The following is a 26,933-nucleotide window of genomic DNA, read 5'->3' on the forward strand; positions in this document are numbered from 1 at the left end:
TTTATTTATTTATACACTTGGGAAAGAGAAACACTATTTCGATTCTTCATATGTTTCCTATGAAGAACTGACAATAAACTTTTTGGAATTTTTGAATAGTCATATAAAGGAACATACCAGACAAAATAGCATCAAAATGAGACAAGCAGGTGGCAGATGAAAAGTTACACAGTGCACCTTTAAATTTAAAACCAGGCACTTTTAACCGTTCATTCTCCTATTCATTTACTCAAGGGTGGACGTTACTAATTATAAATACTCACATTACTGTAATTGAGTGGATTTTGGAGTAATTGTACTTTTATGAGTAGATTTTTAACCTACATCTGTACTTGTAATTGAGTCTCATTTTAGCTGTGTAAATGTTACTTTTTAAATTATAAAAGTTACTGCACATGTCCCAATTGCCCATCCAAACCCAAACACACTCGGATTGTCCAAAACTGTATTATTTCACTTTTACTTTTACTTAAGTACAATTTTAGCAGCAGTACTTCCACTTGTAATTGAGTAGATTATCGGCCTGTAGCAGTACTTCACTTGAGTACAAATGAACTGGTTTATTGAGAGAGTGTGGCAAAATTGTATGTACAAAAGTGAATATTCAAAATGAGAATAGCTGATTACTTGGTTTTGTATTATTATGTCATTAAGATCACTCTGCTGTATTTCTACATTGTTGGGTGGTTCACAGTACAGCCTTTGAAAAGTGAAAAGTGAAATATTTACTTTCATATTTTAAAATAGCATAAAACATGGTAAGCAGTATTTTATATATATACTGGTCATACTGAAATGGAGCAAAGGATCATGGTAATGTAGTTTACTGTGTACCTATGACACAATCCATTTAAGGCCCGGGCGCATAACATTTGGAGTATTTAGAAGAGTCCAAAATATCCAGACTGTTCAGTTTTCATCCTGGAATTCTGCGCTCATCTGAAATAATAAACACAAACAAATTGTTTATATATATATATATATATATATATATATATATATATATATATATATATATATATATATACACACACACACACACACACTGAGAAAAACACAGCAAAGCAGCATGGAAGACATACAGGAAAAAAAGTTACTTCCCCTATACCCATTTATTCTTCTGACTCAACTTGTGATGTCATGTGGTGATACAGGAAGTGCTCCACTGTTTTTTTAAACTCCACTCCACATCATTACTAGAATCATTTTGAAAAATTCAACTCTGGAATTGCCAGTCTGCACAATCTAAGAGTTACTCAAAACATGTGTGAATGAAGCAAAACACAGCTCCAGGTTTTTGAAAAGATAACAACATTTTAAAATGACTAAAAGCTCACAAGAGAATATCTAGCGTAATATAGGAGCTTTAAATATTGCTGTAAACTACTATCTCAGATGAGCATTTTCTTCAAAGGTTATACTTGATCTAGTATCTCTGTAAGAAGGATCTTTTCTTGAATCTAACCACAACCTGGAAGTGCAGATTAAAACGAACACAGTATGCTATAATGTCACATAGTGAGTCAGGAATTAAATGACTTACATCACTCAATCACTCAGGCATAATAATAGTTTATATAACAGTGTGGGCAATTCTGATCAGTATTGAGGCAATCAAAAATGTGCTTGAAAACGCGGCTGTAAATGTTCTGGCTGATGTTAAAATACTACAAAAGCTTGAATGGAGAATTACACATAAATATAAATATGTGAATCTACTGTCATGCTGTCATGCAGGAGATGGGAATTCATGCCAAATGTGTTGACGAGCAGAACTACCTGAACGTCAAACTCCCCATATCCCAGCAGGTTGTTGGCCTGGAAGCACAGCACAGAGCACAAGGACAAAAAGCAAACGGTTGTCAAAAGACAAGTCCTTCATCTTTCAAACATTGTGGCTACATTTTAAAGTCGTAGTATGTCATTTTTCACCACAAAATAGACTATAATAAAAGTATGTTTTAATTGATTTATTTTTCATTGTCTTTGTTACCAGGGAAATGTTGTTCGTTAGTCTACAATATTCCACACTTAGAACATATCTGTCTCTATCTTTAGGTTTTTTGTTTTTTTTTTTATTTCCATGGACTTTCCACATCCAGAAAGTGACATACTACAACTCTGCAATAGTCAGAATGATGTGTTATAAATGATAGAAGTAGACATTAAGAATAAAACTTCTACTGAACCCAAATTTGAGCAGAGCAAATCCAGAGGTTACAGTATCTATCCTTGCTAGTGGGAATGCATATTATGTTTGTGTTCTTGGGCAAGATTCTTCAGCTTCTTTGCCTCCAGTGTTTGTGTAAACCACGGGTGTCCAAACTTTTTTCATCAAGGGCATATCTATACACAGACAAAGCAGAGGGCTGATCGAGGGCCGTAGACTGGTGCTGAATACAGTGAATAATTCAAATATGTGCATGTTTAACACGTTAGAATGAACCATCAGTCTTTATTCATGCTAAGATCCTCAAAACCACACACTAAATATTCAATATTTGCTTTATCAAGGCAGAGGTTCAAAAAACGTGCAGTAAAAAGTTACATTTTAATTGATGCAATGTCATTTGGGCCAATTCACCTGGAAAACTGAGGGCCAAGAGAAATTTGTCTGAGGGCCACATTTGGCCCACGGGCCATAGTTTGGACATGCTTGGTTTAAGGGGTAGTAAGTATGAAAGTATGAAAATGTATGAGTTTATTTAAGAGACAAATGACAGCAAGGTTGCACTCAGAATTCTAAATGTTTTTTATCTGACTCCTAGTCTGGACTCACCATGGCGTCTATGTCTCTGTGACCCACCACCTGCTCCAGGACCTTGTAGTCGTCTGGAGACATGGGCATCATGGTGTCCTGCATTCTGGAGGGATGTCTGGACAACAAATAAAAGTCATTTGTATTTCATTTGTGCCTCACAGAAATATTTGGATAAACCCATTCATAAAAAACATGAGGTACATAACTTACACTTCCGACACAGATATGAGCTCTGTCTTCATGTAGCCGCTCTTCTCAGTGTTCTCCACGTCCATGGGCTCTTGAGCTGTAATTACCAGATGTAATAATAATAATATAATCCAAATTTCATGTCATGGTGTCACAGAATAATAGGATTTTATTTATTCATTAAAATGCCCTAAAACAATGAATTCAGTTCTGCTCTGAATAATATGGGCACTTGTTCTGCCACTTGTCTAATTAACAGTGCCTTTTAAAACATGAATCACAAAAAAGAATTATATTAAGTCTATTCTTACTCGACAAGTGAACCTTTTGGGTGGGGGTTGGAATGTTCCATAATACAGCATTAAAATCTTGCATTTATTCATATATTGGTGCTTTAGTGCAAAAAAATACCAAAAAAACCCCCACATGCCTCTTTTCAAATCTGACCAGTAACCTGACCTGCTTCTCTCTTTGGAGAAATGTAAGTGTAATACCATACTGTGGAATATTCCAGGTTTAGCAGAACACCATCATGCAGACAAGTAGCATAGCACCAAAAACGTTGCATAGTGCACCTGTAAAATTTCAATTATGAACTAAAGAATTGTTGGACCTTATCATTATTTGGGATTGACTCCACAAACGTCAAGTCATTTCCACTGACAGCAATCTGGTCTGTGGTGTTAAATAATCTTACCAAATATTATATACACATATTTCTTTTCATTTGGATGAGTTTTATCATCAGTTGTTGATTCTATATACGTGTGTTTCTTAACCAGGTACTAGAGTGTGTGTGTGTGCAGTATCTGTGCTGGTACTCACTCTCGGTGGGCTTGCTAGTACTTCCCAAAGGCCTTGTCTTTGGGGATGTTGGGGTAGAGGAAGCGCAGGGGGTTCTCGGGGATGTTCTCCACGGCCATCACTTTGTACGTGCGGATGATGTCCGGCAGAGTCACCGCAAACAGCTCCTTCTTTGTGTACGGCTCCACTGAACGGTACACTGGCTTTCCTACGGGGAAAGCGTGGGCAGTGAGAGACAGATGACCATTCACTGTCTAATTAAGATTTCAATGGGTAATTATGAGTCAGGAATGGAGAACAGGAAGTAGAGCTGAAATATGAAATTTAACATTTACGAAAAATTTGAAAAAGATTGAAAAGTAATACAAATATGCACATGCATTTCAGAACATTCTTTACATATTAAAAGATCCAAAGGTTGAGATATATACTGTATTTTATAGAGGGAAATGAAACAATGACTTAGAAAGTCACCATTCCAAGATTATAATTGTGTGTATTCAAACTAGGGTTGAAAAACACTAATCAATACTGAAGCTAGTAAGAAACTATTAATTTGAGCAGGTATCAGTACTAAAAAGCACATTCACAGGACAGAAATGAACATTTCCTGAATTTAGAATGATCCTGATCTGTAGCAGAACAAGTATAAGAGCGTCACATAGTATTCTAGTACACGCCCAAGGACCTCTCTGGAACCTACGAGTTTGGATGACTGAGGGATTACACAGATAAAACATGGACATTCTATTGTCTAAATAAAAAATGTTTTTTATTATCATCATGGTATCAGAGTCAGTTTGGAGTATTGAGTTTATTTCTTAGGATTGAAATCGAGTTTTAAATTTTAGTATCATGACTTGGGCTAGGTATCATTAAGAAGTTGCTGATACGATACATACCTTGATACACAGGCCACGATACGATACACTTCTCGGTACAGTACACTTTCTGTTTGATATATTTCAAATTGATTCGATACGGTTCAATAAAAATAAAGACTAAATCATCAATCAAAACACAAACATTTTTATCATCAGAACAGTGAATTGAGTTTCCTTCCTCAAAACAAGCAACAAAACTGCAGCTGTAACAAAATAACTGAGTAAAATATACCAAAAAATACTCTTGGCAATTTATCGATACAGCAGCCCATGATATTGATACTGTATCATCACATTAAGCAATATAATAAATGGATAGTTTTGCACACTGCAATCATGACAACACTAATTATTATGCTACTTTTTCATTATGAAATGGACTTGGTTGTTTGTCAACAAGAGCAGATGACACAATATGAAAACTAGAAATGTAATGATTTTTCTGAATAACTGTGACTAGACAGAGTACAGTACTAAAAAGTATGTAGTAGTTTGTAAGGTAAAGTACTGTGTACCGTGTACATCGTGTTCGATCCAGGTGAAGGTGATGGCGCCCTCTCTGCTGCTCTCGCTGAAGCGCAGGAGGAAGGTTCCGGGGCACTTGTCACTGAGCAGGTGCTTCTCTCGCTCCTTACTGATGAAGCCCATGATGGAGCTACAACATACAACATTATAACACAGACCACAGCGGCGCCCCCTTCTGGAGGTACAGAGGAGGAACTCACCCGTCGTTCCACTGGGAGAGGAGGTGACGTTTGATCAGGTCCAGGATTCCTTCAATCCACAGCCAGAATGGGAAGGTTTTCTCCATGGCGCTTTGCTGCAAGAGGAAATGTGGAACACGTCAGTGTGTTCATTTTGACAAGCTGTTTTAACTGAGTTTTATTCTGTTTTTTAGTTTAGTAAAGGTTTAGGTTTGAACACTACAGATGTGTTGTTGGACGGTGATTTTGTTTATGCACTTTATGTTGGTGTCAGCCAAAATGCACTTTGTCGTTTGAAACGGGTCAAAATCTCAGCAGCTCAACTTTTAACTGGAACACAAGAACATCTCACCTATTTTAGCCTCTCTCCATTGGCTCCCACTGTCTTTTAGAGTCAAGTTCATAATTCTTTTATTTACCTTTAAATATTTGCATGGCTTATCTCGCTGACCTGATCCACCCTTACGCCCCCTCTCGCACTCTCAGGTCAGCAGACCAGCAAACTTGAGCTTCAGGGGGCCTGTGTGTTTGTGGACCCAGTCGCCATTAGACATTAGACAGGTGGAGTTTGTACCTGTTTTTAAATCACTCTTAAAACCCCACCTTTTGTCACTGGCTTTTGACAAGTGAGATGTAGATTTCTTGTTGTTGAGTATCTTATAGTTTTCTGTTTTGTAGTAGTTGTATTGTGACTTTCACTGTGATTGTCCTTGTCTGTCCTGTGTAGCACTTTGGACAGTTGTAAAGTTTTTAAAGTGCTTTATCAATGAAGTTGCTATGGTATGGTATCTACTCTCCATTCATTTATTCCTTTGTTCCTGTCATTTTTTTAATGTTTTTTTATTATTATTAGTTCTTTTAGTAATAACAATAATGTCATAGTTTTAGTCATTATAAATACCTTTTTAGTTTGTAACAAAATTTTTATTCACAGAATTAACAGACTCTTATATACAGTATCATTCTCTGACATCCTGCTGTTGCAATATGTTCCACCAGCTCCTTCACTCATCTTCACCGCAGTAGCAGAACCATCAGCCTCCTCAGCCTCTCCATCTCCTCCTCTTCACCAACATCTCATCCTCTTCATACGCCAGATATTTTACTAAGCAATTCAGTCCCTTCATTGCAAATATACTTCTCAATAGACTATAGCTTATAGCTTATACATTCAGGAAACTTCTCAGACACTCATAGCCTCTGAACTTACATACTATAATATACAGCTTGCTCAAAACATTACCTATGTTTCTATGTTCTTGTTGATTTTTTTTAATGGCATTATTTTGTTATGGAATTGTGGTGTGCCGAGTGTATCTGACCTTACAAAACTTTGTCCAGGGAATGAGTCCATCTGGGTTACCCTTGGCTTTGGCTCCTGTCAACACATACTTACAGTCAATATTTATACACAATATATTTATTTTTAGATAGTAGAATGTGTAGGTTTCACTCTCTCAATATGAATATGTTGTAAGAAATATCCAAAAGTAAACTGCAAATATTAAACATGATCAGTTATATTAGTCACAGGACCAACTATTCTACTAAAAGTATTTAACCACAGCCCTTTTAAGCCCCTTTAATAACTAGGCCTTCTGTGATCAATTTAAAATGACCCATATTGGATAACAAAATGAACTGACTCATACATGATCTCTTATGTGTGCGCCTGACCTAATAGTTTGTCTGCGAGCATGTTGAGCTGCTCCTGGTTGAGTCCCCTTTTGGTGACAGAGGAGAACTGCCAGCTCAGGACCTCCGATAACTGGGACCACTTGGCAGCCGGAGGAGACAGGAAGAACTTCAGATTCTACAGCACAGAGAGACGACTTAGGAGAAGAGTCAGGCATCTAATCGTTTAAAGCTGCACTGTGTAACTTTTGCTTGTCCCCGTGGAGATGTTATTGCTTTATCTGCACAGTATGGCATTACACTTTTATTATTCTATTAGGTGTGTAGAACCCCTCAGTCGTCCAGGTAGAATCCATGACAAATCCATGTTTTTGTTTTTTTTTGAGGGGAAATGAAGTGTCTCAGTAGAATTTCTTTGCACAAACTAATCTATGAATCTATAAGACCCCTTAAAAGTTTGTGAACAGTGTGACGTTTTCTGGTGTTATATATATACATATCAAACATTTTGACTGAAACAAACTTCTGTCCAGTTGACCAATTTCTCCTTTGTCATTATTCAATTAGGTTTCAATTGCAAAAAAACAATACATTATAAAATATATAATGTTCTTGTGAGTGGGGTCATCTATCCACAGATCTGAACTGTAACTTCTTTTTCTCCATATAGTTTAATGCAGTACTGTGGAACATTGTACTCAACACAATAACATCCATAGAGAAGAGCGGGTGCTGGGACATTCTCCAGAAAAGTTCCATAGTGTAGCTTTAGGCAGTGACATAGTGCTGGGACCATACCTTTGGCTCGGTGGTGAGCATGTTGTACCAGAGGATAGACGCCCACCCACTGGGCAGCTGGCACACGTTTGAGATGACCACCACGGGCAGAGACATGGCCTACAGACAAACATGGAGGATGGAGAACTTCTTCATATATCATTCTGACACTGATCCCGTGTTGCCGTGGTGACAGTTACCTCCAGTCGGATGTTCAGGCCACTTTGGTTCAGCTGCAGCTCTGACTCAAAGCTCAAAGAGTGAAGCTCTTCGGTTACAATGAGAGGAACCTAAAAGCGAGTACATAAAAGACTCTGAAAGACTCCTTCATCACAAAACTGCTCAGTCCTAGACGTAGTTACATAAAGTGCATATGAAAAGTTAGACTACACAACTGTGCCCTAGTTTTCCCAAGTTTGTCACTTTTGGTTTATCATTTCCATAGAAAATTAATATTTGAACAGCAAAAAAAGTGATTTCTTTCATGCATATTGTCTCTGCATTTCAGATGGAATTTTGTGTATTAACATGTAGTGATTCCTTTAACTCAGTGCAACTTCCATTTTTCACCTTTTTTTTTCAAATTTGCCCCTTGACTGATGTAAAACTATGGTCATAATTTACCACATGTACTTTTCCATCAAACTAAGTAATAATTACAAAAAACATGAAAACTTGCAAAACAGTATCTTACCTCGTTATGTTTGTTTCCTGCTACTTTTTGCTCTTTCAGTTGCTACAAAGACAAAAGTATAACACTGAGTAAACATCGCTCCTTGACAAAACACATTCTATATAAAGAATAGGCCCCACAGACGTACACTAAGAAAATGAGCTTACCAAGTGTCTGAACTCTGCTGCTAGACTGCCATTGGACTCCTCCATGTTCATCACTTTGGTATTTGTTCCCAGAATGTTGAATTTACGGATTCTGGATTAAGATAAAGTCCAGATTATATTGACAATTGATTGAATTGATTGAAAAAATGAATAAATAAAAAAGCTCACCCTTTCTTATCGGTCACATCCCTAGAAAAAAAGAAGATGAAACCGTTAACATTTGAATTCTGTGTTGATGTATTGTAATGTCAAGACACAATCTTACTTGTCAAACAGTGCCTTGACTTTGAGTTGGTAGTTGAATTCTGGCAGTTTCACCAAGAATCTGCAAAAGACACAAATATCCAATCCAATGTATTGTTGTCATATGACCTGCCCAAACTGTATGTGCTCTAATAATGAAAGGCCCTGTGCCCGATGTTCTTCCAAATGCAGCGTTTCCCTCACACAGACCAATCTGTGGAGCAGCGCCACAGGATGAAAACCGAGCGACGCAAATTGATTCCACCTCTTTTTCTTTTTTCTCAACAGGATTCTGTCATTCTCACTCACACGCACAGAGAAAGAGAGAGAGACACACAGAGAGACAGAGAGACAAAGAGACGGGGAAGGAGAAAGAGAGAGAGACAGACAGAGAGAGAGACAGAGACACAGAGATAGGGAGACAGAGAGAGAGAGACAGAGACAGAGGGACAGAGACAGAGAGACAGAAACAGAGAGCGAGAATCAGTGAGACAGAGACAGAGACAGTGAGACACAGAGAGCCAGAGACAGAGACAGAGAGAGCCAGAGACAGAGAGACAGAAACAGAGAGCGAGAATCAGTGAGACAGAGACAGAGACAGTGAGACACAGAGAGCCAGAGACAGAGACAGAGAGAGCCAGAAACAGAGAGACAGAAACAGACAGAGAGAATCAGAGACACAGAGACAGAGAGACACAGAGAGACAGAGACAGAGAGAGCCAGAGACAGAAACAGAGAGAGGGAATTAGAGAGACAGAGAGACAGAGAGCGACAGTGACAGAGAGACAGAGACAGAGAGACAGGGAGACAGAGAGAGAGAGACAAAGAGAGAGCCAGAGAGAAAGACACAGTGAGAGACAGAGAGAGTGAGAGACAGACAGAGAGCGACAGAGACAGAGAGACAGAGAGAGAGAGAAAGAAACAGGGAGACAGAGACAGAGACAGACAGAGAGAGACAGAGACAGGGAGACGGAGAGAGACAGAGAGAGACAGAGAGAGAGACAGAAACAGGGAGACAGAGAGAGAGACAGAGACAGACAGAGAGAGACAGAGACAGGGAGACGGAGAGCGACAGGGAGAGACAGAGAGAGACAGAGACAGAGACAGAGAGAGACTGAGACATATAATACATTCTATTTTTCACGTTTTGAAGTCAGTAAGTACCTTAGTTTTACAGTGAACTGGACACCCGTCTTGAGCACCAGGGGCCTCTGTGGGTGAGTGGGCATGCAGGGCTGCCTCTCCACCACCAGGGCGCTGCACACAGGGACACACACAGGGGTTAGACACACACAGGGGAGGGGGGGCTCGAGGAGTGGGTGGGTGCATATACTTGGAGAGCAGGTTCTTGAGCAGCTCCAGGGCCCGGGCCTCTAGTAAAGCCTTCTTCTGGGTGATGGGGTCGCAGTCGTAAGTGAACATCTGCTCCTGCTCCTGGAGCTTCTTGAGGTGCTGGCGGACCTGCTGGAGGCACTCGGCCACAGCGGTGAACCTGGGGGGAGGAGAAGATCAACAGCATAGTCTGGCTTGGGTAACAGTAACAGTAAGAAGAGATATTTATGCACAAACTTAAAGCGTGTATGACTGGTTTTTATGACTCTCAAATTTTGACTTCATTTGGTGAGATACTTTTATATATAAATTATAGTTTTACACCAATCAAGAAGCAGTTTGTTAAGTTGACAAATATGCTGAAAATGACAGAAAGTAGAGAGTTCTAAAACACTGATACACAAGTGAGAATTCTGTCTAAACGTTTGGCTCAATTTACATGCAAGAAACATTTTTCTGATACTTTAAACAGTATTTATAACAAAATAAAGGCGTTTTCTTATATTTTACTTGTCAAATATTAATTTCTGTGTACATTAAAGTGGTTTTAGTGTAGTGGACTACATTGTTGCTAGGTAAAAGTTATGGAATTCCCTAGTGCGATGTCATGATTTCCAACCAGAAAGTTAAAAATGTAAACTAGAAAAAGGTCAGACTGGGAAAAATCTTATATATAATGATCCTAACTTAAAAGGAATGGTCTAAACCAGGGGTGGGCAATTATTTTTTCCATGGGGCCACATGAGAATCAGAAAATATTGTGAAGGCCAAACTCAATTCTGCATAATATTCATTGTATTTTTTTTTAAATAAAAAGCAGTATAGCAGTATAGCATTGTTTAACAAGCTGCTCAGACATTATAAGTATTACAAGTACATGTTATGGCTAAGCAATGAAAAAGTGAGGCTGCCTTACAAAAATGTCATTTAAAAAAAACACCTCTAAGATAAAAGTAATGCAGCTTTAGTCCATGCATGAGGTCAATAAATGAGTTTATAAAATATGATTATTTTGTGATTCCAAATGATCTTAAATGGACCAGTCAGAGTCAACCAAAGAGCCATATGTGCTCCACGAGCCTGACAATGCCCAGGTCTAGTCTAACCTGTCATAGGCACTTGAAAATTTGCCACTATGATTCCTGTTTTAGAAAGTTTTATTGTTTACAATTTATTTGCAAAATGCACTTTACAGACTTTGTAAAAAGCCCCACTGGGCCTGGGTAAACAGCAGCCTTTACCACCCCAGTCTGACAGCCCTGTTCCTGTGCCTCACCAGTTCTGCAGTTGGTCCACACAGGCGTTGGGAGGTCCTCCGATACAGGCGATCTGCTGCCTCTGCTTCCACTCGGGCAGCTCCTCGGACACCAGGTCTGACACTAGACCCTGGCTCAGGCTCAGCAGCTCCCCCAGCTTAGCCACCACATCCTGGATGTATCATACACTTTTAGTATACCCTCCTCTGTAATCATGTTCACCACAGCAGCAGAACCATCAGCCGCCTCACACTCTCTTTGTCTTTGTAGTAAATTGTTTATTACTCCACATTTGCATTAAACTACTATGACTACGACTACTACTACTACTGCGACTACTACTACTACAGTACTGTTTATTGAACTAAATATAGTGGCTACCAAGTGGGTTTTAATGCAATTAGACTTTTTGGAGCTTTCTACCATGTAATAAGAGTCTGTCATTAAAAACATGCCTGAAGAGCCTTTAGATGTCATCCATACATGTTTCATAGACCTTTTAAACAACGGCCGGAAGTGCCCTGTAGGTTTGTGGAACTTCCGGTTAATTGTTTTCTGTGGCAAATATGTGTGCAAATGTGTGTGTAAATGTGTGTTGTATTCTCCAGCAGCTTCATAAATCTGCCCCATTACCAAATCTTCAACCAACAAGCTCCACAATTCTTCCATGAAGAATTTATCCCCAACTATCAAGAGAAGAAAGACAAAAACTTAAAGGAAACAACGACGACGCATTAGTCACACACTGAACAAAACTAACATATGGTCATGAATAAAACAGAAGGAACTTGTTTACTCAGGCTGATTCAACAATTCAAATTAAAAATCAATTTAATGATGTAGATATTAGCATAAACAGAGAGATTTGTGCAGTTTAAATGCGAAACATGTAATCTGTGAACACTGTAGCATTTGAATTACACAACTCTCTCTGTCTATGCTGATATCAACATCAAGAAATTGATTTTTAATTTTAATTCTAGAATCAGTCTGAGTTAACAAGTTACTTATTAATGAATTACTTACTTTAACTTTTTCATGCCCATATGTTAGTTTTGTTCAGTGTGTGACTAATGTGTGGTCATTGTTTCCTTTAAGTTTTGGTCTTTCTTCTCCTGATAGTTGTGGATAAATTATTCATGTTTATCCTTTGTGGATCTTGTTGGTTGAAGATTTGGTGATGGGGCAGATTTATGAAGCTGCTGGAATATACGCCAGACATTTATACACAAATTTTGTCACAGAAAACCATTAACTGGAAGTTCCACAAACCTACAGCGTGGTAATTCCAACAGCTGTGAAAAAGGTCAGTTAGTGGGATGCATGCTGATGGTGCTCTGGAGGGGGAGTGAGCAAAAGGAGGTGGGACTGAGAATGTCAAAATGAAACTGACACTTTTTTTCATACGTTGTTTTCTGTGTATATACTGTATCATTTTGAAACCCCAAAAATACCCCACAGAAGTGTAATAACCCTCCTTCTTTAACTGCAATGGCATGTCAAAATCATATTATTGATCAAATAGGCTTGATTGATTAAAATAATAATTTGTAACTAATATATTTTATTGCCATAGAGTTTTCCGTAGACAGATCCTAACCTGTCGTTTGGCTTTGACGTCCAGACACATCCTGCTGAGGTTCATCTTCTCTCTCTCCAGTTCCTTCGGTGTCATCCCGTTCTTCTCGTTTTCTGATCACCACAAACCACAGTCCTTATTTAACTGAACCGTACATACATTTAATCAATCTGTTTTTGTTTATGCTCACCTGTGTTCTTAAACGTGTTCATTTTGAAGTCATACTCATCCTGCAGGTCTTCTAGAGTCTTGATGTTCTGATCTGCAGACTAAAATAACAAGATTTCTTTTGTCAAATACATTATGTAGAATAGATTCCGTTATTTCCTTATGATTGAAAGCAACACCACGTATCTTTCTGGAGTTTGCAAGTCACCAGCATGATTCCTTAGACACAGAAAGTTAAAATCATACTTTAAATTCTACATGGAGATGGATGATAGATTACATTTTTGTGTAATTTTTTGCTACAAAGTTATTCTAAATTAAAGTGATTTCGTTAGTATGACATTAAACAGCTCTACCTTACATTTATTCAGTTACAAGAGGTTTTATAGCTCAAAAACACCTAGAAACAGACATTCTGACTGTGAGCGGGGTCACCTCTCCACAGATCTGACCTGTAACTTGGTCTGGTTTGGTCTCCATGAAGATAGAAAGTTTTAATGCCATATTGTGAAACATTCCAGACAAAGCAATAATGGAGAAAAATATGGAAATGAAAAGTTACACAATGCACCTTTAAATATTCAGGTATTGTATGTTACCCTAGTAACTAAATAAATACAAAAATAAAAAGATTCACAACTAAATACTACAATAGGCTTCTTTTCCTTCAGCAATAAATAGATCAATTATTGTTCACACGGATTACAGTTGGACTTTTAAATACTAACAATAATTCAAATTCTTATTACATTAGCAGACAAACAATTTTCACATATATACACTGAGAATAAAAAATGCCCAGAATTTTGCAAAAGGAAGTTAGCTAAAACCACTTCTGCTTTATCTGAAAATGTTTACCAGGAATATGAGCCCTGTCAGAAGACCCCTCGTGATTTGTGTATTACCTGAACTTTCTCCTTCATCTCTTTGACTTTGTTGTCCAGCTTCTGCTTCTCCACAACCATGGCCGACACGGTGCCCTCTCCCTCCTGCTGTAAAAGTGTCAAGAAAACTGGGTTCAAATCACATACACAGTTTCCAAAAGCTGCTTTTAGTCCTTGATAGAGATTACTTCTTACAAAAATACTTTCTGAATACTGTATATGTCTTTACTTGATACTACATTAACTACACAGCCTATGTTGTTATTAACTAACACAGCTCAACACAATGAATATGACTGTGCATTGTGCAAAGTAGTAGAATGAAATTAATATTACAGGTTAAATTATAAATGAAACAGATAACCAAAATGGAGAAAAAGAAGGAAGGAATGCTGAAGTGTAACTGTAATTGCGTCAAAGACAAGATTAAGGTTAAATTAAATGAAACATTTTATAAAAGGATTAAGTATTAGTTTTTATGGTCAGTCACTGAAAGCCTATTGGTGCAAATTTGTGCCACAACATGACTCTGAGAATAGAGGTGGGCAATATTCCAAATATTGTTTTAAGGAAAAGTAACATTTTCATATTGAGAATATTGTATGTAGGGTTGTCAAAAGTATCGAAAATCTGATTTAAAAATGTATACAAAAGCTAGTACTGAAACTATATACTAATTTGAACAAATATTGATACTAAAAAAGTCACAGGAGAGAAATGAACCTTTCCTGGATAACTTTAGAATGATCTGGAGCTGTGTCAGAACAACTATAAGAGAACTAGAATACACCCATGGACAAAGGAACCTACTGCACCACTGAGGATTACACACATGTAAGACACATGGAATAGAAATGATAAAGTACTATGATTTAACACTGAAAGTTGCATTCTGTTGTCTAAATAAACTAAATTATTATTGTTATCACTGACATCATGACATCAGAATCTGTATTGAATATCATGTCTGTTTCTTATAGGGCTGGTATCATTAAGACGTTGCTGATACAATACATACCTTGATACATAGGCCACGATACGATACTTGTCTCAGTACAGTGCACTTTCAATTTGATACTAAATATTTCAAATCTATTCGGTATGGTTCAGTATAAAATAAAGGCTAAATCGTGGCTGTGATTCTAAAAGTCTTTGTTAAACCACTTCTTGTATAAAGTTCATATGAAACATAAACATTTTAATCCTCAAAACAGTGTAAATGTCAAATGTGCCACATAAACAAGTTTCCTTCTTCTGAACAAACAACAAAACTGTAGTTGTAACAAAATAATTGAGTAAAATTTAGCAAAAAGTACTGTTGGCGATATATAACTACAGCAGCCCATGATCACATTAAACAATACAATATATTCATATTTTGATATTTTGATATTTTTGCACACCCTTAATTCCTTAGTATGAAAATAATTCATTATACCCCTCATGCAGTACCTCTGCACTTTTGGCTATCTCCAGGATCTTCTGCTCCTCCTTCAGGTTCCTGGAGATGATCATGGCCATGTGGATCGGGTCTTCTTGAAAGCGGTCCTGCACAGACAGCCTCTCACATTACTACATTATCACATTAGAGCACGATCACACTTTCTCCATGTCCCTGTGTGTTACCTGCAGATTCCTCTTGATCTTGCGGATGTTGTGTTGGAGTAGGAAGTTGTTCTCCAGGGCGAAGCGGCTGTGCTGGTCATCCAGTTGGGACAGCAGCTCGTGGAAGCGCACCGTGGCCAGGGAGTCGTTGAACGCCACTGCCTCCCTGAGAATATACACAGAAAAAATCTACTTACTATGTTTATTCTTTCATTCAACTTATGTATGAAGTATTACGAGTGATGTTTCAGATTTCAGCTTCCTGTTATAGGGGACATCATTTGGATGGGTGGCTATACTAATAAACATTTATTTTTCAATACTAGATCATTATACATTTTCATCAGGTTAAGGTTAGCGTTGGGTTTGGGAATAGTTCATTTGGTTTGGATAGGGCTTTGGGACAGGTTCACTAACCATGTCTTGGCAGAACTGTGCTGGAAAAAAAAGGACGCGACATTTCACTATTCAAAGATATAATATTATGTTTTTGTTAATTGTCATGGCAACCGTCCAAATTTATTATATGAAATATGAAACCCATGGATATATTCACTCACTGTATGTTATCGGGAATGACTCTCAACCTATAGTCATTATGTTTTCTGTAAGCACAATAGAATCCAAATTTGTCTATTGACAATTTATTTTTCAAATCCCAAATGCTGCAATATTTAAAGTATTGTAATATCCTCCACAAAAGACTAAATCTCCAGTCTTATTCTGTATAAAAGCTGCTAACTGTGTAGTTCAGATCTGTACTAACATGTTCTGAAATGTGACTCTTGTGTTTGTTTGTCAGTTCACAATTCAGTTTTTTGGCAGTTATTCTTAATGCATTTAAAATGTGAACTTTGAACAGAATCCTTTAATTAAAACACAAATCTGATCACAATCTTTCAGCACTACTGTAAACTACTACATTTAAGTGAAGAATGTCATATAATGTCAACAGAAATGTTTGCTGTGAGTTCTGACCAGTCGATGCTCTCGATCCACTTGCTGAGGTACTGCCTGATGTCCATGGGGAAGGAGTCGTCATAGAGCTGGTCCACCTGCTCCAGGTACTTACAGTCCAGCATCTGCAGCTGGTACCACTGCGCCATCTAAAGGACAAACAACCGTTACTGTGACACACTACTATGTGAATGACTCATACTGTCAGGGATGGAAAGTAACTACTATAACTGGGTAGATATTTTGTTTAATTGAACTTTTTAAGTGGATTTTTTATACTTGTACTTGAGCATAATTCTAGCAAGTAATTGTAATTAGTTACATTTTAAATCACAGAAGTTACTGAGTGCTGTACAAGTTCCAATGTTGCTAACACATGGCTGTCTCACCTCTGTCTCTGCTTCTCCACACCCACAACCACACATAACAGCACTGCATCACCTGCTCTGATTAGTCAGAGCTCAAAGAATATTCAAATTGTGGTCTAAAATGAATATGTTTAATTTTACACCACTGAATTGTATTAAAAGGTTATCTAAAATGACACTAAAATTGTGTTTTTCAGGCATATTTTTCACTTTTACTTGTTTACTTTCACTACATCTTTACACTGAAATTCTGATGTTCTCTTCATTCTCTACAGAAATGTCACAAGATTTGTATCATGTTTATTAGACCTAATAGTTGTATACACCAACTAGCGTTGCGCAATCGAATCGAAACACAATTTCAGTTGGCACAATTATCAATTCGCAAAGGCTGCAATTAATAGATAATAGAATGTGCTCTGCAAAGAACAAAATAATCTGCCGTTTTATATTTTTACATTTTCATAACAAATTTTAATTCTTCTGGAGTTGTGTAGAATGTGCAGGATGAACAACAAGCAAATCAAATTTCAGTCACAGTTTCCATAATCGTGCAGTGTTAATACCATATATTTTATTGTTCACAATGTTTAATGTCCCCATCATTTATAATGGCCTAGATCTCCTCCAGTTCTCCAGTTTCATAACAGAGCATGTACACAGCTCCTCGTTGCGCCTCCTTGATTCCATAAACTGTAACCAAAACATTTATCAAACCTCCTCATCTGTCATCATCTCTGAAGCTTAAAGGATTGGAAGTGCTTGAAAGAAAAGATTACTACGTTTGTTTTGGCACAATACCAATAACTATTGCAGTCTCGCATTCCAAGAACCAGAAACCTAAAAGCAGAGGTGATGAGCAGACTGCTGCAATGCTCATATAATCTTTTCAGAATCATCATTTATATACAGTCTACAGACTACAGCATAAAGTCAAGACTTTAACATCACCCTTTGAGCTGACAGAGCTATATGTTGGGTATTTGGGATACAAGTCAAGCAGAGCTGTGAGATCATGAAACAAAACTGTATAGGACAGATATAATAGGCCAATAATATGATACAAAGCAGATAGTCACCATGGATGTACAAGTAATGTCTCGTTCAACTCTGCATTCAAAGTTCTGCTAAACTTTCAGAAAAGCTGTGACTCTTGAGTTGAACTGAATAATGACCCTTAAATACTAATACTCTTGACTAATACATCTAGCCTTACCTTCACAGATCGGCCCTCGGACACAGGCTGAGCTCCACACACAGACAAAAGAGGAGGCTGTTCAGGTAAAAACACAAGACCTAAACGCACATCCGCGGAGCCTCTGCTACTGTAATAACACGGAAATGACTCCAGCCAATCACGATGCACCGTCTATGACTTGGACCCGCCTCTTACAAATATGAGCCAATGAAATCCCTCCAACATCGGCTGTTCTTTCAGTTAGCAGGGACTCCAGGAACACCTAATACATATGCGTTTATTTTTATTTTATTACAGTTTGTTTGGGACGAACGCCACATTTACGGGCAAGCGTAATATTTTATAACTGTCTAAATCAAACAAAGCAAGAACTACTGGTATTATTTGTGAAAAGAGACATCGTGGCGTTCCTCTCCGGGGAGGACAGGCTGATGTCCGGAAGAGCCGCGGTGGTCATGTGCTTTCAGAGAAAGAGAAAGTAAGTGGAAGTGTTCATGTGCACGCTGAGGTTTGAAACTGAAACTTACCTCACTGATCACAAAATGAGAGCTTATATTTGCATACGAGGCAAATCAGTACACAAAAACAGTTTTACCAATTTGATTTAATTTGACAGATAAACACAACTGACTACTTTTTACTGTTTGACAAGTTCCATGACTACAATAACTGTCAGTAATTCTCTCTGTTACAATTAAAGGCTGCAGATGTTCCCAAATGGTGGCCCATATCTTTATGTTACAGCCTAGAACAAAATCCTATACATTTCCTAACTGTCTGCTTCTGCTAAAACTCTTTGACTGATCCTCTTGTCTCAACATTGAAAAAGAAAACATTCTTGGCACACCAATAGACACAATTAACACCTCGAATTAAATCTATAAAATGTGACAGTTCAAGCTAACTTAAAAATAATTTGTCTTTGTGTGTAAAATCCCTCAGTTCTCCAGATAGAATCCACAGCAAAGGAGAAATTCAATTTGTCAACCGGACAGAAGTTTATTTTGGATGAAAATGTTTCTCAGCTCATGCTTGAACAGAAATGGACTCAGACATCATCAGTCTCCCATCTACAACTCCATCCTCAAACCTACATCAAAACAAAGAAAACAGTAGATGTAGTCAGGTCAGGGCCAGAGGTGTGAAAACATTCATTATGGGCCTGAATGATTCTGATAATATGTCCCCACACTCACTGTAAACTGTAAACAAGTAGGGTGTTAGTTTTAGAGTAGCTTCAGAAACATTTTCAATCAAAATAAACTTTTGTTCAGTTGACAAATTGGATTTCTCCTTTGCCACAGTTTATCTTTCTGTTAGCCCAACTATAAGGAAACAATAGAAAGAACTTTAAAAATCTAGGCTATATCAGCTCACAAACTGCTCATTCACTCCTCCAGTACAGTGGACCACAACTGCTCTGGGGCGGACTGCTAAAAGTGTGACAAAACAATCACAAAGGTAGGGAGGTGTCCTGCTTAATGACACAATTGCAGAGTAATGGCTGATGAAGGGGTCAGACCATAAACCTATAGGGTTAACAGGCAGGTGTGTGAAAACCTACATGTGCACATCTATGGAAGTCATAAAAAAGGAAGATGTTGACTTGGAAAAACACTTTTTTCTAAGTTCTCAGATCACAGTTGGAACAGAACCCAAATCTCAGGACATCTCAGCATTTAAGGTCAGAAACCCCATGAGCAGCACAACAACATGAAGCCATCTGCTCACTCAGCCTCCCTCTGGATTTTACATTCAAACAATACAGATACATTTAAGTGCTGTTCTCAATATATCTCACCCCTCGGTTATGGTAGGCGTAAAACTTCAACACAGCTTGTGTTGCATTACATGTTTACATTCATCTACAAAAGAACAAAAAGTGCAATACTAATTTTAGTGAAGGTGCTTTTCGTCATCAGGTTAATGTGCAAACTCCTTTGGTCTGTGCACTGTGTGCTCCAGGTGTAGCTACAAAAGCATCATGTGAGTGTGGCACGGGGCACCATGACTGAGGCTATGCTCACCCGTTCAGGAGGAGAGAGTCATGTCCGTGTCACCCAGTTCATGTTTGTCTCAGATGGAACAGTCCCCTGCAGGGCTCCGGCTCACTTCAGGACACGCTTTCATAAACAGCTACACTCTCCTCCATCACTCAGCCACATTCAACTCTACATTTAGGTCACTTTACTTGAATGTGTGTTCAAAGTCAGCCTGGCACAAACAGACTCCTCGCAGTATCAGCGGGAAGTCTGGATATGGAGAATCACTTTGGATTTTTTTTTACAGGCAGGCCATCAGTAAACCATCACTCAAGTCTAAGCACTAAGTACCCATTTTTTCACAAAAGATCCTTTACAATGCTTTTGCCAATTATGGAGATCTAACATATGATGCACTAAAGATGCAAATCTTTAAACAAATGTTTGACTGCGCACATTAATAATTTGTGGAGCTACATCATTCAGGAGCAGCCACAGTGGTCCACCACCATGGAGGGGATCTTGCCATAGATCTGCTCCTTGCGGTTGAAGTAGAGCATGTTGATGGGGGACATCTTGGTGGGGGTGCAGCAGGGCCCGGCCGTGCCCCTGGGGTTGGCTTTGATCACCAGGTGGGCGTGGGGGTACTGCTGGTGGTGCATGAACTCACACTCTCCGGAGCAGTAGTTGGCGCGGTAACGCTTTGGGGCGATAATCCAGTCCCAGCCAAACTCCTCAAAGTCCACAGTGAGCGGGTAACGGCAGCAGCGTGTCTCTGAAGACTTTTCATCACAGTTGAGACCTGCATCACGCCGGGAACGCTTGGGGCTGTCCAGGATCTTCACCTCAATGAAGGGTTGCTGAGGAAAAGAGACACAGTGAAAACAGCAGTTGCCAACTCTCGCCCTCTGACTGCTACTGGTGGCCTTACCAGCCCCTCCTCCCCGGGCTCGGCCGACTTCACAGCCAGGTCCTCTCCCTGTGAGTCAAAGGCGTTGATCTCGATGCCGTAGTTGTTCTCGGGCTGTCGGAGCCAGGCCTGCAGCAGAGACTTGATGTCCACGCTCTGCCAGGACCCTGCCCCAGTGTCGATTTCCAGTCTGAGGGATCGCACCCTCACCCTGGTGCTGTTGCCCTCCCTGCCCGGCTTGAGGCGGGAGATCTGCAGGAAGACACTGCTGACCTCATGAGGAGGGCGCAGGTGCACCCACAGCTGAGCGCTCAGGATGTTTCTGGGCTGGATCTTTGGGCTCAGGCTGAACAGGCAGCAGGTGGACAGCTGCTGCTGGATCAGTTGGTCCGCTGAGACACAGAGAAGGACTTTTTTTCAGTCAGAGCACAAGAACAGTTACATCCACTTTTTCAGCTTAATTTCAGCTGTGTTTATCTCAATATACTGAACTCTTGATATGTTGTTGTGTATTTTGGGGAAATCAGAATGCTGGCTTGACACGTCAAGGCAGCAAAAAAAAATCTGAACTCACATAAACTTAGAAGATATGAAGCATATATGAATCAATCATGACTCAAATCATAAATATAATGAAATAAAATTATTTATCAAACAAAACAAAAAAAACACAATTTCTTCCATTTTTGAAAAGAATATGAACATGAATGAATGAATGCAGCTGTAAATGCATGAGTGTGGTGTGTTTACGCTTGGTTGCCATGGTGATGATAGTCTCGGTGCTGGCCCGCTCCTCCTCCTCCACGCGGGGGTCATACTGGTCCAGTAGCTGGGTGAGCGGGGGGGCTTTGGGCAACAGTGTGCGGATCATGTCCCGGCTGATGTTGGGGGCTCGCTCCAGGCGCAGGATGCTCAGGATCTGGGACTTGATGCTCTGGAGGCGCAGGAATTTGCTGTGCTCGCGGAAGTCGCAGGGAGAGCACTGGTCGGCGGGCTCCAGGGGGGATGTGGAGGTCCGGTTCAGGCCGGAGCACCAGCCCCCCCACACCAGCAGCAGCAGCAGCAGGGACACAGACAGCGACAAGTGCATCCTGGACCAAGGCGTGAAGGCTCTGTCAGTGTCCGCTCCAACACCAGCCCCAAAAGTCCAGCCTCTGCAGGACCACGGACGGCCCTTCTCCCTCCCTCCACTTAAGAATCGGGTCCCTGGGTTTAAACTTTCACAATCTTCAAAACACCCATGACCTAAAAAGGTTGGGTCACTGTTTCAAAGTGAGAAAAAGTAATTGATTTAGTTAAATTTGAAAATAACACTACCATTTTTTTTTTTTACCTGTCAGTGGTTGTAATGTTGACTGATTTTCTAGCACTATTTCACTCACTGCACCTTTAAGAGAGGTCCTTGTACAATATAATTACAGCTTACTAAAATACATAGTTGTCTTAGCCCCAGCCCATTCACACTCAAACTTGTTGTGCAAACTGCAAAATCTTTAAAATTCCAATATATGAAGCCACCACCGGACAACACTAACAGACCCAAGACAAAATCTTTTTTTGATTCATATTTAATCAATATGGGATGCACTAAGTCAAGATGCCATTTTTTTTCTCCCAAATATGATGGAATTATTAAAAATGACTTCCAAGATGGGGCAAAATTATCACAGAAGCAAGTGGAGGAGAAACTACTGCTGCCAACAGTTTCCAAAGAAGAGGTCTTGACCCTAAAAAGCAGTGGACCAATCACATCGCTCTATCAGAAGATGGTAGAACTTCCAACAGGTCGACCAACCAGATTGTTTGATCGGAAGGAAGTGGACTTTCTGATACCCAGTGGACCAATCGCATCATTTGCTCAGAAAATGGCAGAGGACATAGTGGCTCAGGCTCTTCAGCTCATGTGGACTGTGGAGATAAACTTCAAGGAGCTGCCCTTTATTGATAATGACACTGATTATATTATATGAATGTACTGTGTGTATCAAGTCCAGCCACAAGGGGCCAGAACATGAACAAACTGTTACTTTATGTGGATATTGTTATACGAGATTGAAGAAGCATTTGCTATTGCAACATGCCACAACCATGTCTTGGTGAAGGTTTGCACAGCACAAAGTGAAGTGTTAAAACTGACTCTCACAGAAACAGTCTGAACATTTTCTCAGGGTTTATATGAGTCCAATCTGTTCTAGAGTTAATTTAACATTTTCAGAAATGTTCATTAAGTAACACTGGACCAAAGTTCATGTTTAACCCAAAATCAAGAGTTATATTAATGTTTTGAGAGTAAACGGATAACACTCTGTAGGGTTATCCTGATTTAGCAAAACAACACACAGAGGTGTTTTTTTTAGTTAATTTACTATGAAATTATGTACAACACTGGTTCAAACTGGTCTTCTCTCGTGGGAGTCTGAAGTGGTGGGTGGAGGGGCCAAATTAACACTAATGGAAGTTGAATTAACTTCAACCATATCAACTCTGGCAAATAATCCCAGCTCCAACCCCCATTTAACTTTCAAATTGTTAAAATACCACTTTTTGTGTTAAAAACAACTCTGAAATATTTCACCCTGAAATTTTAACCCTCCAGTTTTTGCTGTGTACACTCAAATCTTGCTGAATTTATAAAACATCATTTGTAATGAAATTCAATAAATGCACACAAATAGTTTATGTTCTGGGGATTATTGTGATAGTTCCCATGTGAGACTTATATATATTTTTATTATTTACCGGTGTTAATGAAAATATACTGGATTTATGGTCAAGCAAATGTCCTTCTGTTATCAACACCACCAGATGGCAGTAGAGATCGAGAAATCCAACTCACTTTGTGTTCTTCAAGCTTTGACACTCAGAACAAGCTGTTTCTGTTATGTACGTCGCCCTTGTCCCTCCTCTTATGTCTTGCAGAACTTGAATAACTACACAAAACAACATGCCCATGAGGTAAAATCATTCAACTAAAGTAATCCAGACCAAGTCTAGTTCAAGATCTGGAGATGGGTCCCCAAACATTGTACGGCAAAAGCTCACAACTCCTTATATTTATTCATTTACATGTATTTTACTGTATCCTGATTATGAGCAGGGTCACCTGTCCACAAACCTGACATGTAAATTGGCCAAACTGTGGAACACTCCAGGCAAAACAATAACATCATGATGAAGAAAAGTTACACAGTGCACCTTTAACTAACTTTACAGTCTATGGTTTACATCTGGTGTCTGATATGTGGTCACACCAGGACAGCAGCCACACCCAGAGGTGCACACAGCAGCGGGCGGGTCTGAGGTGCAGGGGGCGTGTTCAGTGTGACGGTCATGCGTCGTGTGTTGTATGAAGACATGATGCATTCAGAAACAATCTTGACGAGTAATTACAGAAAAATGTGACACAAAACATAAATGACACTTGTGTGTTTGTGGTTCAACTGGTTCAACTCTTAACAACCACAGACGGGAAACTGCACCATGTTCCACAACTGGACCCATCTCTTGTAAAACTTTGATAATTAAAGGTGCACTGTGTAACTTTTCGGTTTCCGGCACCTTCTATAGATACGTCATGGCTCTTCTTCGAATGTTCCACAATATGACATTAAACAGATCTACCTTGTATTTATTCATTTACAAGTGTTTTAATTGTTTTATTTTATTTTATTATTTTAGTAATGCATGTGGTGGACCCTGCCCAAGAAAAAGTTACACAGTGCACCTTTAATGTTGTTTAAAGTTTATCTTTCACAATTAATAATAATATTTTAACAAACAAAGAAAAGAACACAGAGCTACAGTAACATTATTTTATTTATTGATTATTTGAATACACATCTATTTTCTCTATCATCTTTATTATGGTCTGGCATAAGAACTTGGCATAGTGTCCTAAATGTTCCTGGTCAAATGTACTACCTACAGCAGGCTCTTCCTCTGTGGATTTGCCAAGAGGAGGTCCACTGGTGCTCTCTCAGTCTTCTGCAGGACGGTTCTGCAGCCTGTAAGACAACAAACCAGACTGAGGTGTAGGCTACGGAGGTCTATTCCGTCCATCAAAATATCTCCTTTCAACATATTATCTAAAAACATTTGACTAACGTACTGTTGACTCTATTCTATAAGAAATAACCTGATATCTCATTACATTTCCACAGAATACTTGGTGCTACATCTGCTGGAACCTCATGTTAGAGCAAAAACAAAGCAGACAGAAGCAGACAGAAAGACTCACCTTTGCTCAGTCGTTCACCAGCCTCCTCTTCCGTGCCCGTGGCCCCATCCGTGTCCATGTCCATGTCCATGTCCGTGCTTGTGTTTGTGCTTATGTTTGCCATGTTTTCCATGGCCTCCATCACTGTCACTGCCGCTGTCTCCACTGCACCCGCTGCCCCCACTGCCCCCACTGCCCCTGCTGCCCCGGCCCCCGCTGTGGTCTCTATGGCGACGGCGTTCAGAACTGTGGTCCCGGTCCCTACGGTCTGGGCTGTGGTCCCGGTCCCGGTCCCTACGGTCTGGGCTGTGGTCTCGGTCCCGGTCCCTACGGTCTGGGCTGTGGTCTCGGTCCCGGTCCCTACGGTCTGGGCTGTGGTCTCGGTCTTTGCGGTCCCTACGGTCTGGGCTGTGGTCTCGGTCTTTGCGGTCCCTGCGGTCTGGGCTGTGGTCTCGGTCCCGGTCCCTGCGGTCTGGGCTGTGGTCTCGGTCTTTGCGGTCCGAGTCCTTGGAAGACTCAGGGCTGTGGCTTCGTGGCTTCGGACCGTGGTCCTCATCTTTCCTGTAAAAGTGATGCACAGACTGAAACACTTTTAGGCAGAACAGACACAGACAAACAGGTGAGGTGCAGATTAACTGAAGGTAAGACTCAGTGTGAAAAGGTGAAACTGAGGATGCTGGTTGTTCTGCTGCTAAGGTAGACAGGATGTTGGGATATTTAACTGAGAAAATGTATGATATGTATCAGAGGTAAATGGTTTTGAGAGATAAAGCAGGATATGAGTTTGCCAAACCAGCACAATATAATCCATAATAAGAATTCCAATTGCAATTGCCATTCCAATATGAGCCACAAGCAGCATTCCTGAGCCTGCAGGTGGAGGCACGTCTCCTGTGAGGAACAGTTTTGGGCATGAGGCATCTGGACAGTTGCCAGTACTTCACAGGACCGAGATATTCAGACAGACACTCATCGGTTCCCATCGCACCATATCAAATACAGGGGGCACTGAATGTATCGAGGTGAGACAACATGGACTATCATGTACTAATCAGAGGCATTGTGAGACAAAAAGTTCTCAACCAGAAAACGGTCTGTTGTTTGTCTTACCTCCCTCTGTGGTCATCGCGGTGGTCCCCTCCACCATGACGGCCTTGGTTATCGTGGTCGTCCCCCAGACCAAAACCGTCGCTGAGGTCAAACCCAGACGGGTGCTTGTCACCTAGAATCAACCAAAGGGATTAACATTACATCTACAGATACATACAAATCTAAATACAGATAATACAAATGTTGAAAATGATCTTGCACGATGGATTCCTCTGAGCTCCTACCTGAGCTGGTGCTGAACATTTTGCAGAGCTGTGAGTCGCAGACAAAAGCAGGACTCTCTTTATTTGTGTGGGTATTTTAAGCAGAGCAGGGAGTGGCATGATTATAACGACAAACCTGTTGCACCAGATTAATGGGAATGCGTCACATCTTGGTAACAACAACAAAACGACCATGTCTAAAAGTTTGCTGCTCTTTTACTGCTGCTTCGCCTCTGCTGCATGTCTGTCTGTCCTGTATTATAGACTGTACACATCTCAAAACAGTGGTAGCATGGACATACCTTTACTTCCACTGTTATTAGGCATA

The 26,933-nt window shown here is 39.8% G+C and overlaps 3 protein-coding genes across 3 annotated transcripts in view; all 3 read right to left on the minus strand.

Moving 5' to 3' along the window:
• Positions 1–18,351, minus strand: part of stat1a (signal transducer and activator of transcription 1a) — an 18,919-nt gene extending 568 nt beyond the window's left edge. Inside the window, 26 exon segments of the mRNA XM_020941795.2 lie at positions 1–939; positions 1,780–1,818; positions 2,780–2,876; positions 2,972–3,047; positions 3,776–3,792; positions 3,794–3,962; positions 5,154–5,293; positions 5,364–5,458; positions 6,665–6,720; positions 7,020–7,155; positions 7,776–7,874; positions 7,955–8,044; positions 8,449–8,490; positions 8,595–8,685; positions 8,763–8,783; positions 8,860–8,919; positions 10,002–10,094; positions 10,171–10,329; positions 11,446–11,597; positions 13,026–13,117; positions 13,195–13,273; positions 14,078–14,164; positions 15,509–15,604; positions 15,683–15,827; positions 16,640–16,767; positions 18,203–18,351. The exon segment at positions 1–939 is cut by the window's left edge and continues 568 nt beyond it. Coding sequence (XP_020797454.2) covers positions 910–939; positions 1,780–1,818; positions 2,780–2,876; positions 2,972–3,047; positions 3,776–3,792; positions 3,794–3,962; positions 5,154–5,293; positions 5,364–5,458; positions 6,665–6,720; positions 7,020–7,155; positions 7,776–7,874; positions 7,955–8,044; positions 8,449–8,490; positions 8,595–8,685; positions 8,763–8,783; positions 8,860–8,919; positions 10,002–10,094; positions 10,171–10,329; positions 11,446–11,597; positions 13,026–13,117; positions 13,195–13,273; positions 14,078–14,164; positions 15,509–15,604; positions 15,683–15,827; positions 16,640–16,767 — 2,289 coding nt within the window. The 5' untranslated portion in view covers positions 18,203–18,351 and the 3' untranslated portion in view covers positions 1–909.
• Positions 18,352–20,648: 2,297 nt separating this feature from the next.
• LOC110175631 (growth/differentiation factor 8-like) lies at positions 20,649–22,293 on the minus strand. The gene is made up of 3 exons (XM_020941837.2): positions 21,827–22,293; positions 21,098–21,468; positions 20,649–21,026 (listed from the first exon to the last, which is right to left on the minus strand). The coding sequence occupies exons 1-3, from the start codon at positions 22,164–22,166 to the stop codon at positions 20,649–20,651; spliced, it is 1,089 nt and encodes a 362-aa protein (XP_020797496.2). The 5' UTR covers positions 22,167–22,293.
• Positions 22,294–24,874: 2,581 nt separating this feature from the next.
• Positions 24,875–26,725, minus strand: LOC110175609 (uncharacterized protein DDB_G0283697-like). Its single transcript, XM_055165498.1, has 3 exons — positions 26,627–26,725; positions 26,403–26,514; positions 24,875–25,853 (listed from the first exon to the last, which is right to left on the minus strand). The coding sequence occupies exons 1-3, from the start codon at positions 26,643–26,645 to the stop codon at positions 25,328–25,330; spliced, it is 657 nt and encodes a 218-aa protein (XP_055021473.1). The 5' UTR covers positions 26,646–26,725; the 3' UTR covers positions 24,875–25,327.
• Between the last annotated feature and the right edge of the window lie 208 nt (positions 26,726–26,933).

Source organism: Boleophthalmus pectinirostris, unplaced genomic scaffold, assembly GCF_026225935.1.
Source record: "Boleophthalmus pectinirostris isolate CB_2022bp ecotype Guang Dong unplaced genomic scaffold, ASM2622593v1 HiC_scaffold_11, whole genome shotgun sequence".
NCBI classification, from domain to species: domain Eukaryota; kingdom Metazoa; phylum Chordata; class Actinopteri; order Gobiiformes; family Gobiidae; genus Boleophthalmus; species Boleophthalmus pectinirostris.

Excerpts from the sequence above, each read along its gene's own strand:
- LOC110175631 (XM_020941837.2), bottom strand. The coding sequence starts at position 22,166 with ATGCACTTGTCGCTGTCTGTGTCCCTGCTGCTGCTGCTGCTGGTGTGG. Across the intron at positions 21,469-21,826 it reads CATCACCATGGCAACCAAGC|CGGACCAACTGATCCAGCAG; the intron begins GTAAACACACCA and ends TCTGTGTCTCAG. Across the intron at positions 21,027-21,097 it reads AGCCCGGGGAGGAGGGGCTG|CAACCCTTCATTGAGGTGAA; the intron begins GTAAGGCCACCA and ends TCTTTTCCTCAG.
- LOC110175609 (XM_055165498.1), bottom strand. Across the intron at positions 25,854-26,402 it reads CGCGATGACCACAGAGGGAG|GAAAGATGAGGACCACGGTC; the intron begins GTAAGACAAACA and ends TCACTTTTACAG.